The sequence below is a fragment of the Oncorhynchus mykiss genome, chromosome 2 (assembly GCF_057628025.1).
Source record: "Oncorhynchus mykiss isolate SJ-2025 chromosome 2, ASM5762802v1, whole genome shotgun sequence".
Classification (NCBI taxonomy): Eukaryota; Metazoa; Chordata; class Actinopteri; order Salmoniformes; family Salmonidae; genus Oncorhynchus; species Oncorhynchus mykiss.
This window is the reverse complement of record NC_143023.1, coordinates 42,361,043-42,380,648: the sequence shown is the minus strand read 5'-3', so window position 1 is coordinate 42,380,648 and position 19,606 is coordinate 42,361,043. Positions and strand designations below refer to the sequence as shown.

Genomic DNA, 19,606 nt, shown 5'->3' with positions numbered 1-19,606 from the left:
CTCACAAGAAAAATACACCAATTGTTCTCTTTCAAGTTTATTTAAGAAACCCCACAAATTATTTTCAAAAGCACAAAAAACAAGTAATTTTAGTTTGATTTAATACAATCTGAACACGCACCCTTTCCCCATGGAGAAATACATTTGGCTGGAACATGGTCATTCTCAAACTGCACAAATAACATACATAGTGATGTGTAGTAAATGTGCTTCTGTCATACATAGTGAAATGTAATACAACTATAATACAGACATGGGATTTGATTCAAGCTGAAGCACTACACAAATTTAAAGACTTACATATCAACTCAATTGGAAATTACCTTAAATGAAATTGCTCTTCAGTGCTACGGATTGAATCGAGGTTATATTGCCCATTGATACAGTCGAGTGATGCAAAATCGGATACAAATCCAATCCAGGTGCATGTATTCCCCTGAGAACACTATTTTATAATACCAATCAAATGTGCACCTTTCAGCAGCAGATCTACAACTTATTGATGTTAAGAGACCAAGAAAATATAGAAATAAATCGCCAAAACACAGGTTAGTATTCTGCAAAGGATATTCAAGGATTTAAGGATTTTCCAGCATGTTGACAAGAGACAAAAATAAATATGACAATCAAATATGGCATTGACATATCAAAGATGATGTTTGGCAGGCTGCAAGAGGATGTGCTAGCTGTTGCTCTTGGCTGAAAATATGTTAGCCAATCGTATGCACCATCTAGCCTGTATGATTGTCATGTTTTCCATCTGCCCAGAGGAGCCGTGCATGGACAGCATTGTTGGACACAGGCTGAACGAAAGCACGCACGCACACAATTCCAGGGCAGTTATGAGAACACAGAAGTACGTAATGGAGGGGAGGGGGGGGCTGAGCAATGATTAGGTGTCCAAGGGGAGTGTCAGCTGAAGTGTCAGGTGACTTCAGCTGAGCTGAGGACCAGGACATATTGAACATCACATTCTGAATAGTTGGTGATTTGGCCGATTGGATTAAAACGGCCATGGGGATCTCAATCGTTGATCAGTGCCAGGATCATGCTGTGGAGGAGAAAGGAATCGTGTGACAAGTGAAGAAATTACTTTAAAACAAAACTTAAGCTCAGGCTAAACATACGTTATCCTGTACTAAGCAAGAAATAAAGGAGCAGTAAGATTAGCTATGTTAGTACTGTAACGTGACAGCGGCTAGCATATAGAATCCCAGACAGCAAGGGCCAGTCTCTTACCTGTACAGGTAGATGAAGAAGCAGAGCAGGTGGAAGCCGAGTTTGATCATGGACTCTTTCATGTGAGACTTTAGTTGTCCCCGGTTGTGGATTTCAGTGGGGTCAAACACCCCCATGTTTCCCATGGGCACCTTCCAAACCCTGTCAGATAAACAATAGGTAGACAACACTCGAGACACTAGAACAACCATAGCATTGTAGGTAACAGCTTGGGTGTGGGCTATATCTCTAAGAGTTGGAGAGTTTGTAAGGGGCTTACATGGGCTAGGGTAGTTATAGTATGACTTGTGGGTGCTGGACTTCCTGCTGAGCAGGAAGCAGTGTGTCAAGTTCAACAACATCACTCCCTCTGTGTATATCTACCGGTTCCCCAAAAGGAACTGTCATCTCTACAGTGCTATTATTCATATGCACCAATGACCTGAAAGGCTCTGATGGGAACTGCTTGGCAGTGAAATATGCAGACACCACCAGGCACCCTCAGATGACACACTGCATTTCCAAACAGACAGGGTTCATGACTGGTGCAATAACTACCCCAAACTCAACAAAACTGCTTACTGATTTCATGGGGAAGGCAGACTCAGTGAGCCACCTAGTCCTGATTGATAAAGAGATAGTGTTGAGTTGTAGGTACCTGGGAACCATCATGGACAGCACACCCTTTTAATGGCAACATTCAGAACATCAATAAAAAATACCAATAACGACTGTACCTCCTGCGCAGACAGACAACTGAACGTCAACACCTAGATACTCTCTAACTACTACACCTGCCATTTGGAGTGTGCTGACTTTGTTTCCTGGCCTGGTACGGTGGGCAGTCAGTGGCTAATAAGTGTATCCTCAGGCGGACTGTGAACCTGGGGTCCAAGCTCTACGGGCTGCAATGCAGGGGTCTTCAGAGCCACTATGATAAACAGGCCAGGGACAAGGCCAAGAGTATCATAGAGGACCCCACACAATCTTGCCCAATGATTTGAGCTGCTGCCCTCCAGAAGGAGATTAAGGGTCTCACTTTTCAGTAAGAATAGGAGCAGGGCCTGCCAACAGTGGGACATAGGACAGATGCAGGACAGATGTAGGCCCAATACACTGTCGGACAGTAGAATATGTGAAAATGTAAATGAGTGAATTGCATACTAACTTTCCAGTTTTCAGTACCGCATGTAATACAGTTAAAGTAGGAAGTTTACATACATTTTAATGACTCCAACCTAAGTGTGTTTTTCAACTACTCCACACATTTTTTGTTAACAAACTATAGTTTCGGCAAGTCAGTTACGACATCTACTTTGTGCATGACAAGTAATTTTTCCAACAATTGTTTACAGACAGATTATTTAACTTGTAATTCACTGTATCACAATTCCAGTGGGTCAGAAGTTTACATACACTAAGTTGACTGTGCCTTTAAACAGCTTTGAAAATTCCAGAAAACTATGTAATGGCTTTAGAAGCTTCTGACAGGCTAATTGACATACTTTGAGTCAATTGGAGGTGTACCTGTGGATGTATTTCAAGGCATACCTTAAACTCAGTGCCTCTTTGCTTGACATGCTGGAGGAAACAGGTACAAAAGTATCTATATCCACAGTAAAACGAGTCCTATATCGACATAACCTGAAAGGCCGCTCAGCAAGGAAGAAGCCACTGCTCCAAAACTGCCATAAAAAAGGCAGACTACGGTTTGCAACTGCATATGGGGAAAAAGATTGTACTATTTGGAGAAATGTCCTCTGGTCTGATGAAACAAAAATAGAACTGTTTGGCCATGATGACCATCCTTTGGAGGAAAAAGGGGGAGGCTTTCAAGCCGAAGAACACCATCCCAATCATGAAGCACGGGGGTGGCAGCAGCATATTGTGGGGGTGCTTTGCTGCAGGAGGGACTGGTGCACTTCACAAAATAGATGGCATCATGAGGTAGAAAAAGTATGTGGATATATTGAAGCAACATCTCAAGACATCAGTCAGTCAGTTAAAGCTTGGCTGCAAATGGGTCTTCCAAACGGACAATGACCCCAAGCATACTTCCAAAGTTGTGGAAAAATGGCTTAAGGACAACAAAGTCAAGGTATGGGAGTGGCCATCACAAAGCCCTGACCTCAATCCTATAGAACATTTGTGGGCAGAACTGAAAAAGCATGTGCAAGCAAGGAGGCCTACAAACCTAACTCAGTTACACCAGCTCTGTCAGGAGGAATGGGCCAAAATTCACCCAACTTATTGTGGGAAGTTTGTGGAAGGCTACCAGAAACGCTTGACCCAAGTAAAAAAAAAATTAAAGGCAATGCTACCAAACACTAATTGAGTGTATGTAAACTTCTGACCCACTGGGAATGTGATGAAAGAAATAAAAGCTGAAATAAATCACTCTACTATTATTCTGACATTTCTTAAAATAAAGTGGTGATCCTAATTTGACCTAAGAATTTTTACTGGCATTAAATGCCAGTAGTGGAAAAACTGAGTTTAAATGTATTTGCTAAGGTGTATGTAAATTTCTGACTTTATGCTTCAATATGCTGACGTCGAGAAATGAATTTTAATATTAATGTAAAATAAAGTATATCTTTTTTTTTGTTTGAATTTTTACCCCTTTTTCTCTCTCCCCAATTTCGTGGTGTCCAATTGTTGTAGTAGCTACTATCTTGTCTCATCGCTGCAACTCCCGTACGGGCTCGGGAGAGACGAAGGCTGAATGTCATGCGTCCTCCGATACACAACCCAACCAGCCGTACTGCTTCTTAACACAGTGCGCATCCAACCCGGAAGCCAGCCGCACCAATGTGTCGGAGGAAACACCGTGCACCTGGCAACCTTGGCTAGCGCGCACTCCGCCACAGGAGTCGCTGGTGCGCGATGAGACAAGGACATCCCTACCGACCAAGCTCTCCCTAACCCGGATGACGCTGGGACGCTGCGTCGCCCCATGGACCTCCCGGTCGCGGCCGGTTACAACAGAGCCTGGGCGCGAACCCAGAGTCTCTGATGGCACAGCTGGCGCTGCAGTACAGCGCCCTTAACCACTGCGCCACCCGGGAGGCCTAAAATAAAAATAAAGTATATCTTATTGTAAGATTCACAACACAGCCACTGATGACAGCTCTGAGCGGAACCTCTCACTCCTCAGACACAAAAGTGTCTTTACTGTCCACATAGGAAAAGAAGATGCCGTTGATCATTCAGTTGTCATCAAAAACAAAAGGTACAACGTACTTACCTGTACATGTTCCAGGCGGCCACAGGCAGGTTGAGTAGGAAGACAAACCAGTGCAGGGAGACAAGCATCAGCACTGTTGCCAGGGCCTGGCCTACCAGCTCTGGTACAACCCACTGCAGATGCACATTATGAAAAGTATATGAGCACAAGCATACAGGACACAATAAATAAAAGACAATGGGCCACAGAGGTATAAGTCAGGAAGCTGAAAGTTACTACCTACATGTAGGGTAAATCCATTTGAATTCAGTAACTTTTTGACTGCACACCTTTTGATTTGAACAAAGCCTTCCATACATAGGCCTATTTAACCATTGGAAAAGTGCTCAGAAAGTGACTTTAGGGACCTGAATTCCAAAACATTCACGAGGTAAAGGTGCTCACAGTTAACCCATTTTGCATGTCGTTTTCCATGTCGTCATCACTGGAAAAGATAAACAGTTGAGATTTATATAATTTAAAACCTTACAAAACAGGGTTGTCAAATTGTTTGACAATTTCTAGATTTATAATTTTATAAATGTCCTTTAACATCAATTATCTAAAAACGCTATTCGCATATGTTGTACCTTAAACCCTATTATACATAGTCTAAGATGTTTGTGTTGTGTCATCGGTTAAGACAACATGCTCTTGAATACAAGGTGGGTGTCATGTTTTGGCTGTTCAAATATGTTCAAATATGGGAATAAAATTGAAATGTCAAATCTTGAATGGTACCACAAAGATAGTTGGATGTCCACACATCAGAGAATGTTGACTTGAATGGGAATATCTGTTGTTTTAAATTATACTGTCAATCATCCATAGGAAACCTGTCAATAGTGTACCAGCTAAATTACAGTGGTCTGAAGGGTTGGTTCCATTCTATGAATTATATTTCTATGATTGAAATTACACACACACACACACCCCCCCCCCCTCCCCCCCCATGTATTCAAGGGCATGTGTCTCAACCAAAAACCTCAGATGATGTGAAATAGGATATATGAGAACGAAGAAAAATTATTTTGACACTTTTTTTTGATAATTGATGTTCAAGGTTTCAAAATGACATTCTGTATTCAAAAATATTTTTCAAATAAATAAAATAGTTTGACCACACTGTTTGTAAGCTTTTAAAATGATATCACACTAAACTATCTTTCTAGTGAAGAAGACCTGGATGTCTCATGGTATGGTGGGGTACGAATAATTGGTAAACTCTTGGCACCTATCTCCTGAACCTTTTGGCAATCAGGTCCAAAAAGTCACTTTCAGACCACTTTTTCCATGGACAACCATGTCTGGAAAGTTTTACTTAAATCAAAAGGGATCCTGCCAAAAAGCGATTTGATTTCAAATGGATTTAGGGATGGATTGACATTTATAGAATGGTTACCTGGAGGAAAATGGGGAAGGTCATGCTTTTTTAATTAGTCAAGTGGAGGGTTTAGTATTTTATTAAATATAGTCCAGGGGAGGGTCATGTCATTTGTAATTGATTGAAATGTAAATATTTGTGTTTTAGAAGTAGTTGCTTGTTTAGGCAATAAATCAATGTGTGCCCGATCCCGCCCCTCATCTCAGATTCTCCGCTGGGCACTCAATATCAAGTGCGCCTATAGGCTATTTAGTGTGTTCTCAATCAAACGATCCATAGCCTATTGGCTACGAAGTGCATGCTCGAAAAGCACAGAGCAAAGTTATATTTCTAAGATAGCTGCTGGGATGGTGTCCGATTTTCTCCATGTAAACCTTATTTTAAGTATTGTTCACTCCCTTAACCTATACCAACATTAACAAAATATGACGTTCTTTCTCATGTCTGCTCGGCACTCAGGTGCACAGCTTGTACTTATCATGAGTCCTATAGAATACCACAGTACGAGTCATAATACCCATTAAACCTGGCGGCCGAACAGGGAAACGGTTCCAAGAATTTTCCCACCATTCATTTTTCTCATAGGGGATTTTAGAAACACTTCAAATAAATGCTGTTTCTCAAGTTGAGTGACTTCTTGATAACTGTGTAAATCTCTCTAGGACAGGCCTGGGCAATTATTTTCCATGGAGAGCCTCATTAGAATATATTTTAGCCATCGCAGGCCTAAATCATATTACAGGATTATACATCATGTGTATGACTGTTGACAGATATATCTACTGTAAATCACATCCAGATATGATACTTATTTTACTTTTTTTAAATGCACAGAAATAAACCACATCCATGCTCTCCTTTTGGTAGTATTTTCATTATTAAACATGCAATGCACTACTCGGAGGGAAAAGTACACTGTGCATTCAGCACCACGGACAGAACTCTTGTTAACGGGTATGTACAAAAACACAAGAGAGAGAACTCAACAGTACATTTCAACTACTCAATCAGTAAGGAGTGAAGACTCTGATGGGCATTAACTACAGCAGTTCAGTCAGGTTTAGTTTCTGACATCGCTATGTGCAGGATTTCTGAGAGGTGTGAGTCAGTAAGAGATGATCTGTGCCTCGACTTGTTACATTTCATCACTGAAAATGTCTGTTCACATACATAGGTTGACCCAAACAGTACAAACATCTGAGCATGACTCCTAATCTTTGGAAAGTTTTGTTCATCGAGAGATGCATAGAACCTCATCAGGGACATTGTTCTGAATAGTTCTCCAATCACTGCATCAGACTGAAGATCGATAAGCTCAAGTTGCAGGTCAGTGGGAGCGTTATCCACATTGAAGTTGAAAGGAAACCAACAGCATGTTATTTTCCAACATTTGAAATACTCAAAAATGACAAACTGACCGTTCAAAGCACGCAGCAGTGATGTATACTTCTCCCACTGGTCATCTGATAGGGAACAGACTAGTAGTGTCGGAAGGTCATCTGATAGGGAACAGACTAGTAGTGTCGGAAGGTGGGTGATATTGTTGGCTTCTACTTGGCAGGTCAGGAAGAGTAACTTACCCTTGAAGGCTTTGACAAGGCTGTACATCGGATGTGCAAAAAGGCCCTTCCTTGTAGTTTGGAATTCAGTTCATTCATGAAGGCCATGATGTCCACAGTGAAGGCCAAAATCAGCCAACCATTCTTTATCTGGCAGTTGATGGAAATCCCCATATTTTCCTTTAATTTGCAAAAACTCAGCAATCTCCGACTTCAGGTCCCACACCCTTTTAAGCACCTTCCCCAAACTGAGCCATCTCACTTTTGTGTGTAAGGGGAAATCTGCATGATCCGACTCTGTCTCTTCCAACAGACAAATTTCCTGTGGTTTAAAGATTTTGCTCTTATGAAGTTTACCACTTTAGTGACTGCATGCACAACATGGCTCATTTTCAGAACACATTTACAGAGCACCTGCTGATTAATAATGCAATGCAGGAAAATAATGTTCTGATCTGGGTTCAGCTCAGCTACTTGATCTTGTATCATTTTCAAAAAGCCAACGTTTTTTCCTGTGAAGTTTGGGCACCCATCAGTGGTCACACACTTATTAATCTCCTCCAATGAATCTTTCACTGTGGTTGTGCTCTTCACTGACTGCACCGAAGCAAAGTCCTCTGCCATTTCAAAGTCTGGGGTTATGCCTAATAAGAATATCAACAACTGCGCCGTGTCACATGCATCACTGCTCTCATCCAGGGCCAAGGAGAAATAGGTTAAATCCTTTGCCTTGTCTTTCAACTGTTGTTCCATATTCTCTGTGATGTCCTCAACATGCCGTGTCGCTGTTCGTCTTGACAGGGAAACATTTTCAAACAGCTTTCTTGTCGGGGCAAAGTATTGCTGCAGAGTCAATGAAACATTCTTTAATGAATTCGCCCTCAGCGAATGGCTTGCTATGTTTAGCAATTGTGTAGGACAGTACTTAGATAGCACTCGCAATTCCGTCGTTTGCTGAATGCAGTTTTGTGAAAAGTCCTTGCTGCTTTTGCACTTGCCCTCTGCTCAGAAGACATATTCCTATATTTCTCAGCATGCTTCGTCTGAAAGTGTCGGGATAAGTTGTCGTCTTTCAAGACAGCGATGCTCTCCTTGCACACAGCTTTCCCTGATACCTCAATAAAGAAATATTTCTAAGTCCACTCTTGCTGGAACACCCTACATTCATTGTCTACTTTCCTTTTCTTTGGAAAAACTCATTTTAGCGCAATTTCTAGCTAGCTACTATTTGTAACGTGTGTGTCAGCCACTGCCTGTCCTCGTGCAGTTGTTACTTATACGTGCCTTCAAAATAAATGTCCCCCAAGCGGTCGGAGTTACATCATTACACAAAGGCGAGTATTCATTATGCGTTTTTTTTTATTTATTCTTTATGTCATCTGAGGTCCGCGGGCCATATTGAATCAGGTCGGCCTTTGCCACTCCTGCTCTAGGATAAAGTTACTTTTATCAATATATTTGCCTGTATCCCCCCCCCCCCCAAAAAAAAATGAATGGCTAGTTAGCTGCCAATGTGACTATCATAAAGGCTATCATAAAGAACTACAAATGTCATGATGATCTGGACGAGACTGCCGAATCAAGGCAAAATTAACTGGATTAATTATCTAATGTTAGGTCAATGTAGTAATGAATAAATTGGCTGAATTTCTTTTAAATTGACAATTCTGTGAACTGTCTCGTGCAAGTTTCAAATTCACACAGTACCTGTTAGCAAAGGTGTCAGCTTGCGATGGTTTGCAGGTGCTTGCAGGGATTTGTAGTTTTGCATGATGTCTACTTTGATCTTAATTAGCATTTTCGAATCAGAGTTAATGGAACAGAATATATTGACAAATCACCTTGTTCGAGATAGAACATGGTTATCAAAACATAACGCCAGGGTAAGCCTACACGAAACACAGCACTTATTTTAAGAATTTAATTTTTCACATAGGGGATTTTTAGATGGGTGGAAAACGTTTGGAACCAATTTCCTGTTTGACCATTAGGTTATGGGTATTATGACACCTCCACTGTGGGGCTCTATGGCATTCCACATCCTTTTTGCAGTGGGAAATGTATTGACCCTACCCAAATGCTCTGTCTAAACGTAAATACGCCTCACTTGCGATTAGGTTTTGGAAATGTTTGGAACTTAATAAAAATGTCAGTTTCTGACAAAACAGCAAGTATAGTTTAGAGAATCATTGTACCATCTAAACCGTTGTGAAATATCTTCCATAACCAAAAATATTGTAATTTCATTTGTTTGAATGAAAATGGTGTACAAAACCTAAAGTAAAGACGCAAAAACGAAACGTAAGCACAGAATTCGCACATAAAACATATCTACCTCTTCTTAGACTTGCTTTCAATGAGAATGACAGATCTATAACACACATTTCTATGGGAATTTGACCCAGTGGCCAAAAAGTTACATATTGCTGCTAACTTTCATATCAAAAATACACTTACTGTACAGTTTCTAAAAGTTACACCCTGCTGTGTAAAAAAAAAAAAAAAATCCAATGGAGGGAGTTCGATTTAGCTCACCCGGTTGACCCGGTAGGGGGCGTTTATCCTTGTAAAAATGATTGCACTCGTTTTGACCGCAGGCTGCCTCCCAGCTTTGTGGAATGGGTAACAAAGTGGGATATCTCGCTTTATTAGCTGGGTGCTCTGCCGTATATAACTAACTTAAAACGAAATCCAAGAACATTGTCAAACGTCGGCACACCAAAATGTAGCCCGGTGATGCTCGATTTGCGATTCACAAATGTATATTTTGGAATTTGAAATATGATTTATTGCTAATGTGAAAGTTAAGTCACAAATGTTTCCAAAACCTTATCGCAAACGAGATTGTATGTTTCGAACCGTTAAAACAGTGTCGGGATTATAGTTTACAGTGAGCCAGTTGTGGTCTACACCTTTAACCGAAAGCCGTAAAGGTGGGCTATGCCCCCTGGGTTCTCGAGAGCTTGCTAGCTGCGTGTACAAGCAAAACTATATATTTGAAAGGAAATTACCCATGACAACTGTGCTTACTCTGTTTAACTTCGAACAGCAGGCTCGTGCATTGATGTAGTCACATTCTAGATCGGAGAGGGTAATTACCTATTAATGAAGTTAAGGTATGTAAACTGTCTTGGCAGAGATGTATAAGGCTAACGTTTAGCTATACAGTAACAGTTTCTCTATATTCTGAATGTCAGCTAACTCAAGCGAGGAAGCCATTGAATACTTAGGAATGTGTGAGTAACAAGGACTCACGGTCTGTTTAACCACTGAACTTTTGCTAGGAAAAAACAAGCAGCAGACACTGCATCTAAAATATGTCAACACTTCTGTTGACAGCCAGAAGATCGACATTTTAAAGTGCAAAGGACGAACAGGGGCGTTGGCTAACTGGCCCTTGCTGGCTAGTTCGCTAACGTTCGTTTATCAAGACACAGCAGTAGGGATTGGATTGATCCGTTTGATAATGTTAAATCACGGCCACCGTTAACTAGCACTTATCTGCCACCGACATGGACCCACAAAGCACGAGCGCTAAAACGTATGGATTGTAACAAAGAACAGTACTAGAGCTCCAGTACACAACGTATTAGCTAATGTTCAAGAAAAGGATACGAAGTACACCGCCAGAAAAATCAAAGCACAGCAGTCGACCAGCGATAGAATGAACACAGCCGCCTCCATCTTTTTTCTTCCGCATTCACTGCTATTTCCGGTTATTTTAAAATTGGTGTAAAGGGTCAGGTTTTACCTATACTGCCACCTTTCGAACTGTAGTAGATAGTTTGGAAGGGGGTGGAGCACCGCAAGTTTAAGACCATACTTAGTCATTGTTCTCCCTCTTTACGTCTGGTCTTTAACAAGAGATTGGTCACCTTTGTTTGATACTGTTTTCCTTGATTTATTTGGCGTGGGCTACGGCAAAACAGCCTGTGATGAGTTTAGTTAATAAATCGGTAATTCGTAAACGCAATCCTCTGTCTGGACATTTGTTCATTTAGGATCTAGCCAGGTCATTACAATATTTTTACTGACCAGAATATAACATATTTTTCTGACCACCTTTCGAACTGTAGTAGATAGTTTGGAAGGGGGTGGAGCACCGCAAGTTTAAGACCATACTTAGTCATTGTTCTCCCTCTTTACGTCTGGTCTTTAACAAGAGATTGGTCACCTTTGTTTGATACTGTTTTCCTTGATTTATTTGGCGTGGGCTACGGCAAAACAGCCTGTGATGAGTTTAGTTAATAAATCGGTAATTCGTAAACGCAATCCTCTGTCTGGACATTTGTTCATTTAGGATCTAGCCAGGTCATTACAATATTTTTACTGACCAGAATATAACATATTTTTCTGACCACCATACGACTAGTTGGTCATAATTGTGACCACTATATTATGCAGCCTACTGGTCATAGTTAAGATCTCATCATAACATGGTAATGACCACCTGACTACTGCTTATAACCTACACTTTTTTTTCTAAAAGGTTCCGAAAGGGTTATTCAACTGTCCCCATAGGAGAACCCTTTTTGGTTCCACGTAGAACCCTCTGTGGAAAGGGTCCTACATAGAACCCCAAAAGGTTCTACCTGCAACCAAAAAGGGTTCTTCAAAGGGTTATCCTATGGGGACAGCCGAATAAACCTGTTAGAAAAAAAGGTGCCACCTAGAACCTAAGAGTGTACTGTAAAATGTATTGCTGGGGAAAAAGTTGGAGATTGAAAACATTGTTCATTACATTTCTATTTGTTTCCATAGTCACCAAATAAAGTTAATCTGCAACATATTCTTACATTTGAAATAGATCAAGCAATGGCAAAAACAAATCTACATCAGAATTTTTCGCACATCTGCATACAGTAATTGTTTCAAAATTCACCCACAGACATTACATGAATAGAAAGACTGGGACACAGAGTATATAAAGGCCCATTGTCTTATTTGATTAATTATTAATAAGCATGGTTTGATGGGGCAGAGCCTCACAAGGTCTTCTGAGCACAGAAGGCGATCTGGGGCGTAGTGGCTCTATTGACGAGTCGTGTGATGTGTCAGATCTGCAATGAAGAGAATCAGCGCATTACATCTGTATCAATTTTAGATTTTTAAAGAAAACTAGAAAAGGACATTCTTGAAGAAACTTTGTGGAATCAGCTGCCTATAGGTATTTCCATGGTGCTAGTTGACAAATTTTGTTGCAGTTGTAGCTTAAAGGTGTTCATATACATAGTTTGCATCCTTCTACACCACTGCAGCCAGGGGCATATTTTAGGACTTTACAGCAACAGCAACAGATCAGATTCTGGCTTTTCATGGCACTTACTGTAAGCATAAAAATAGAAGAAATGATAGGCATAATGTGGGCATGCAGGACCTTGTCGTGACTTTACCTTCAGTAATATGATTATTTATTTAATCCACTAACTACGTTGAATTGTTACCCGATTAAATTAATCATGTAACAATTAACTCATTAGGATTTGGGGCACCATGGAATAAATTGTTTAAAGAGTTACCATCTCCCGAATTATACTCTATAAAGTACAGTTGAAGTCGGAAGTTTACATACACTTAGGTTGGAGTCATTAAAACTTGTTTTTCAACCACTCCACACATTTCTTGTTAACAAATTATAATTTTGGCAAGTCGGTTAGGACAACTACTTTGTGCAACAATTGTTTACATACAGATTATTTCACTGTATCACAATTCCAGTGGGTCTGAAGTTTACATACACTAAATTGACTGTGCCTTTAAACAGCTTGGAAAATTCCAGAAAATGATGTCATGGCTTTAGAATCTTCTGATAGGCTAATTGACATCATTTGAGTAAATTGGAGGTGTACCTGTGGGTGTATTTCAAGGCCTACCTTCAAACTCAGTGCCTCTTTGCTTGACATCAATGGAAAAGCAAACTAAATCAGCCAAGACCTCAGAAAAAATTGTAGACCTCCACAAGTCTGGTTCATCCTTGGGAGCAATTTCCAAACGCCTGAAGGTACCACTTTCATCTGCACAACAATAGTACGCAAGTATAAACCTCATGGGACCACGCAGCCATCATACCGCTCAGGAAGGAGACGCATTCTGATGAACGTACTTTGGTGCGAAAAGTGCAAATCAATCTCAGAACAATAGCAAAGGACCTTGTGAAAATAATGGAGGAAACAGACACAAAAGTCTCAAAATCCACAGTAAAACGAGTCCTATATCGACATAACCTGAAAGGCCACTCAGCAAGGAAGAAGCCACTGCTGCAAAATAGCCATAAAAAAGCTAGACTATGGTTTGTAACTGCACATGGGGACAAATAACTTACTTTTTGGAGAAATGTCCTCTGGTCTGATGGAACTAAGATAGAACTGTTTGGCCATAATGACCATCCTTATGTTTGGAGGAAAAAGGGGGAGGCTTGTAAGCAGAAGAACACCGTCCCAACCATGAAGCATGGGGGTGGCAGCAGCATATTGTGGGGTGCTTTGCTGCAGGAGGGACTGGTGCACTTCACAAAATAGGCATCATGGGGAAGAAAAATTACGTGGATATATTGAAGCAACATCTCAAGACATCAGTCAGGAAGTTAAAGCTTGGTCGCAAATGGGTCTTCCAAATGGACAATGACCCCAAGCATACTTCCAAAGTTGTGGCAAAATGGCTTAAGGACAACAAAGTCAAGGTATTGGAGTGGCCATCACAAAGCCCTGACCTCAATCCTATAGAACATTTGTGGACAGAACTGAAACATTGTGTGCGAGCAAGGAGGCCTACAAACCTGACTCAGTTACATCAGCTCTGTCAGGAGAAATGGGCCAAAATTCACCCAACCTCTTGTGGGAAGCTTGTGGAAGGCTACCCGATGCATTTGACCCAAGTTAAACAATTTAAAGGCAATGCTACCAAATACTAATTGAGTGTATGTAAACTTCTGACCCACTGGGAATGTGATGAAAGAAATAAAAGCTGAAATAAATCACTCTCTCTACTATAATTCTGACATTTCACATTCTTAAAATAACGTGGTGATCCTAACCTGACCTAAGACAGGGATTTTTTACTAGGATTAAATGTCAGGAATTGTGAAAACCGGGGTTTACTGAGTTTAAATGTACTTGGCTAAGGTGTATGTAAACTTCTGACTTTAACTGTATATATCTATTTCATCGATAAACGGTCAACTTATTAATCATTACCTCTTATCATATTCATCATTCTGAACCTCCTCCTCGTGTTGATTATTCAGGGTTCGGAATTCTGACCACTATGGACGTGAGCTGCAGCTTTTCATCTCTCTGGTCTAAAGGAAGATGAGTTTATTTCTTCACCTCGTGTTGAGGTTCAAAGTTCCAACCATTTCCGACGTGTAGCGATTGCTCCACACACACTTTTCTGGTCTAATGTGAATTTCATTACCAAGACTTGTTATGCACTCTTGCCAAAAGGACTGCTCCTTCCGTCTGACACGCTCTTCTGACCTCACTCAGGGTGTGGCTACTTAATGTGCAAAGGGTATGATTAGAAGTTATCCCTTATAACTCCTAAAATCAAATATCTATCCTAACAAAAATACTTTCAGCATTGTTCATGTCCTATGCACAACGTATTGGATGGAAACTTGACAGATAAAGGGGGTTTCCTTTCCTAGTTACAGAATCTCGTCCATACAGTTTGTTTTTAATGACATCACACAATGAAAAACAATATGACATTAGTTTTCTACATTTCCCCACTGACCATTCCCAAAATTCTTTATGTTAGAATTATTGTTCCATTATCCACTTTTTGGACATTAAGAGTTTTGGGTGGGCAAAAGTCTCTGGAGACAAAGGGACATTCCTTTAGCCAATACTGAAGGGTAGAGAGAGAGTCCTCTCCTGCTTAATTTATGACCGGGTGTGGAGGTATTATCAAAACACCCACACCAGTTCCATCCTCCCCTCTGCGGGTGGGAGAAGGTCTGGTTTTTGTCAGCCATTTCCAAGCTGATCTGACCCATTGTGATCCTCACAAGACAGTCATGACAACACGACAGAACAGTAACGCACAGTAAACTATCTTTAACAGAATCGACAAAAAGTCGTAGCAATGGCATGTTTGCTCCTCTGTCCCTTCATATTGAAGTGGGAATTTAATGAATTAGTCATCAATCTGAAACATTTTAAGAAAGAAGATATCAACGTTAGACAGAAGTTGGACAATGACCATTTTTAACCCATTTTAAATTGTAAAGTTTTGCTTAATCCTAATACATGTTGTGATATTCATACAACCTTTTAGAAACACACTCCATAATTCTGAGGACATTGTCCCTGACAGAGGTTCCCCCAATTGAGGACAGCTTGGCAGTCTTAAAAGAAGAAAGCTACTTGTAAAAATGTAAGTATGTGTAAAGAGGCAATAAAGAGACAATAACATATCATCTTGTTCAAAAGTTGTCTGACATATCATTTCAGCAACAAACATAGTTAGAAATGGAGGTTATTGGCAAATCTCTTCCTCTTCTCTGCAACTGCGCACGTATGTGAGTTTGAGTGAGCAAGAGAGAAAAGGAAGAAACTTTACATGACTCACCATAGTAGGTGTCTGTTGAATCAGGACACAAGGGTTTTGCACCTGGAAAAAAAGGCGAGATTAAATAGGATTTTATTTGCTTTACAATGGTATTCTATTAGAAGTGGTGCTATATCAATTGGATCTACCTACACTACACTCTTAGTGTTCAAAAGGGGTTCTTCGGGTGTCTCCATAGGTGCACCCTTTGAAGGACCCTTTTTGTTTCCAGGTAGAACCCTTTGGGGTTCCATGTAGACTCCTCTGCGGAAAATGTTCTACATGGAACCAATAGGTTCTATCTGGAACCAAAAAGGGGTTTTCAAAGGGTTATCCTATGGGGACAGCCAATGAACTCTTTTAGGTTTGAGATACCACCTTTTTTTAAATTTGCAAATCAACTCAGCCAAATCTCAGAGTTCTATTTAACCAGGTCAGAAACTCAGTTGCTCTGCAACAACACAGCTGCTGTTAACATTATTAGCTAGCTAGCTTGCTTGTCCAAAGTCCAGCAGCTAACCTCTGTAGCTAGCTAACACCAGTCAGCTAGCTAGCTAACGAAAAGGCAAAGAAAGGGAGTTAGCTATATTTGTTTATGGAAAGTTTGTTACACAAATAACTTCAGCCATTAGCTAGCTAGCTAGAGCCAAACAACAACTGCTGACCTTGACACAGAAGCTAGCTAACATTAGTTTACATCCAAATGCCATAACACTACTAGTAGCTAGCTAATACATAGTCCAAGTTACAGTAAGAGCTACCTAACTTAGCCACATTTCACTGTCAGACAGGACACTAACGTTATTCAAACTGCTGAGAAAACAAATGGCTTGCTAATGACATTAACAGCGCCTTTGGCTCTGTTGTGCACTGACTGCAGTGTGCAAATGCATGTTAGGTAGCATCAAAAAACTCACCAGTTTAACATCCATAACATCCTTCTTAGCTCTTATTGCAGGACTTTGACTGTGGGGAATCACCTTTCCAATCATTCTATTGTGTGTATTGGCCATTCATACTGCTCTCTGCAGCCTAACCTATGAATTGTGCACCTGTGAAATGGGGTATCCGCCTACTTAGTGACACTCACAGAACACAACTGTGTAGAGTTTACCACAAATATTGAGGTCTTAGCTCTTATTGTGCTGAAAAACACCAATTAGTATAACAAAGAGAAACAAAAAAATCATAGCAGAGTGTGTCCACAACATAAACACATGAAGAGTAAGAAATATGTACTCACATTTCTGAAGGACGCATACGGGCCTTGGCAAAAACAAAGAATGCTACCTAAAAGAAATCCCAGGAGATGACTGGAACTTATAACTGAAATGGAAAATTCTCTGTGTCTGTGACACCCTCTGATTGGTGCGACGCAGACCCAGTGGTGAGCGTGGTGAAACTGAGGAGACATTGTCTGTCCTTTTGAGTTTTGAAGCAGAATCTTTACCTCATAAAGTCATTTTAGGATATGTCAGTTATCCAGTCAGTCCAAATAACTTGTGTCGGAACCACTAAGGTGTTTCAGATGCCAAGCTAATGGTCATGTTGCAGCAGTGTGTAGGAGGGAGATTAGGAGATGTGAGAAGTGTGCAGGAGGGCATGGGACGAACAAATTTGTAGTATCGGTGGAAAAAACTGTGTCAATTGTGGGGGTGCCCATGTTGCTGGGGATCAGAAGTGCCCGGTGTGAGAGAAAGGTTGAGGTTTCCAGGGTCAGAGTAGAACAGAAGGTGTTGTATACTGAGGCAGTGAAGAGAGTTGAGGATGATTGGTCAAGGGTGAGTAGTAGGCCTAGGCCAATACAGAGTGATACAAATTTGTTTGTCAGTAAGTTTGGCTTCTTAGCGTTCATTGCCATGGTTATCACCTGCAGAGAAGTACTTGGGTGTACAAGGTTTTACTGCAGAAGAGTTCAAGGTGTGTTGAACGACCGAGTCCCTTTCTCCTAGTCCGTTGGCCTGGTGTAGGATCAGTTAGGGACAAAGTAGTGGAATGGGGTGGTGATTTAGATTTGTATTAAATAGTGGTGTGTATACAGTACCATTCAAAAGTGTGGACACACCTACTCATTCAAGGGCTTTTCTTTATTTGTACTGTTTTCTACATTGTAGACATCAAAACTACAAAATTACACAAAGGGAATCATGTGGTAACCAAAAAAGTGTTAAACATGTGTCACGCTCTGACCGTAGATTTGTATGTTTCTATTTTTTAGTTTGGTCAGGGTGTGATGTGGGTGGGTATTCTATGTTTGTATGTCTATGTGTTTGGCCTGGTATCAGAGGCAGCTGTCAATCGTTGTCTCTGATTGAGAACCATAGTAGCCTGTTCCCACCTGGTGTTTGTGGGTAGTTGTTTTCTGTCTTTGTGTGTCTGCACCAGACAGAACTGTTTTGGTTGTTCTCGTTGTTGTTTTGTTAATCAGTGTTCAGTTCCATTAATAAAAGGATGAACACGTACCACGCTGCACCTTGGTCCTCACCTTCTTCCACCAACAGCTGTTACAACATGTTATATTTTAGATTCTTCAAAGTAGCAACCCTTTGTCTTGATGACAGCTTTCCACACGCTTGGCATTCTCTCAACCAGCTTCATGAGGTAGTCACCTGGATTGCTTTTCCAACAGTCTTGAAGGAGTTTCCACATATACTGGGCACTTGTTGGCTGCTTTTCCTTCACTCTGCGGTCCAACTTATCCCAAAACATCTCAATTGCGTTGAGGTCGTGTGATTGTAGAGGCCAGGTCATCTGATGCAGCACTCTATCACTCTACTTGGTCAAATAGCCCTTACCCAGCCTGGAGGTGTGCTTTGGATTGAAAAACAAATGAAAGTCCCACTAAGTGCAAAACAGATGGCATGGCGTATTGCTGCAGAATGCTGTGGTAGCCATGCTGGTTAAGTGTGCCTTGAATTTTAAATAAAGCAAAGCACTCCCACACCATCACACCTCCTCCTCCATGCTTCACAGTGGGAATCACACATGCAGAGATCATCCGTTCACCAACTCTGCATCTCACAAAGACATTGCGGTTGGAACCAAAAATTTCAAATTTGGACTCATCAGACCAAAGGACAGATTTCCACTTGTCTAATGTTTCTTGGCCCAAGCAAGTTTCTTCTTATTATTGGTGTCCTTTAGTAGTGATTTCTTTCAGCAATTTGACCACGAAGGCCTGATTCACACAGTCTCCTCTGAAGAGTTGATGTTGAGATGTGTCTGTTTCTTGAACTCTGAAGCATTTATTTGGGCTGCATTCTGAGGTGCAGTTAATTGCCGATTTCTGAGGCTGGTAACTCGAATGAACTTATCCTCTGCAGCAGAGGTAACTCTGGATCATCCTTTCCTGTGGCAGTCCACATGAGAGCAAGTTTAATCACAGCGCTTGCTGGTTTTAGCGACTGCATTTGAAAAACTTTCAAAGTTCTTGAAATTTTCCAGATTGACTGACCTTCATGCCTTAACGTCTTACGGCTGAAATTCCGTTAACGGGATCGATATGACAACAGCCAGTGAAAGTGCAGGGCGCCAAATTCAAACAACAGAAATCTCATAATTAGAATTCCTCAAACATACAAGTATTATACACCATTTTAAAGATAAACTTGTTGTTAATCCCACCAATTTCCAAGTCCAATTTCAAAAAGGCTTCACGACAAAAGCATA

At 40.8% G+C, this 19,606-nt stretch overlaps 1 protein-coding gene across 8 annotated transcripts; it reads right to left on the bottom strand.

Annotated features, from left to right (window-relative positions):
- Positions 1-21: 21 nt before the first annotated feature.
- On the bottom strand, positions 22-14,693 carry LOC100301866 (Cornichon homolog 4). Of its 8 annotated transcripts, none has more exons than XM_090185672.1 (5): positions 14,581-14,693; positions 12,377-12,447; positions 4,466-4,578; positions 1,240-1,380; positions 22-1,051 (listed from the first exon to the last, which is right to left on the bottom strand). In XM_090185672.1, exons 3-5 carry the CDS (start codon positions 4,531-4,533, stop codon positions 1,024-1,026), a joined length of 237 nt encoding a protein of 78 aa, XP_090041798.1. In that variant the 5' UTR covers positions 4,534-4,578; positions 12,377-12,447; positions 14,581-14,693; the 3' UTR covers positions 22-1,023.
- Between the last annotated feature and the right edge of the window lie 4,913 nt (positions 14,694-19,606).

What these genes read in the sequence shown, in the direction of transcription:
- LOC100301866 (XM_090185644.1), bottom strand. Translation starts at nt 7,561, where the DNA reads ATGGGGATTTCCATCAACTGCCAGATAAAGAATGGTTGGCTGATTTTG. An exon ending in CCTTGTCAAAGCCTTCAAGG is followed by an intron (nt 4,579 to 7,408) that starts GTAAGTTACTCT and finishes GTGCATCTGCAG; the next exon opens with TGGGTTGTACCAGAGCTGGT. An exon ending in TTCTTCATCTACCTGTACAG is followed by an intron (nt 1,052 to 1,239) that starts GTAAGAGACTGG and finishes TCTCCTCCACAG; the next exon opens with CATGATCCTGGCACTGATCA.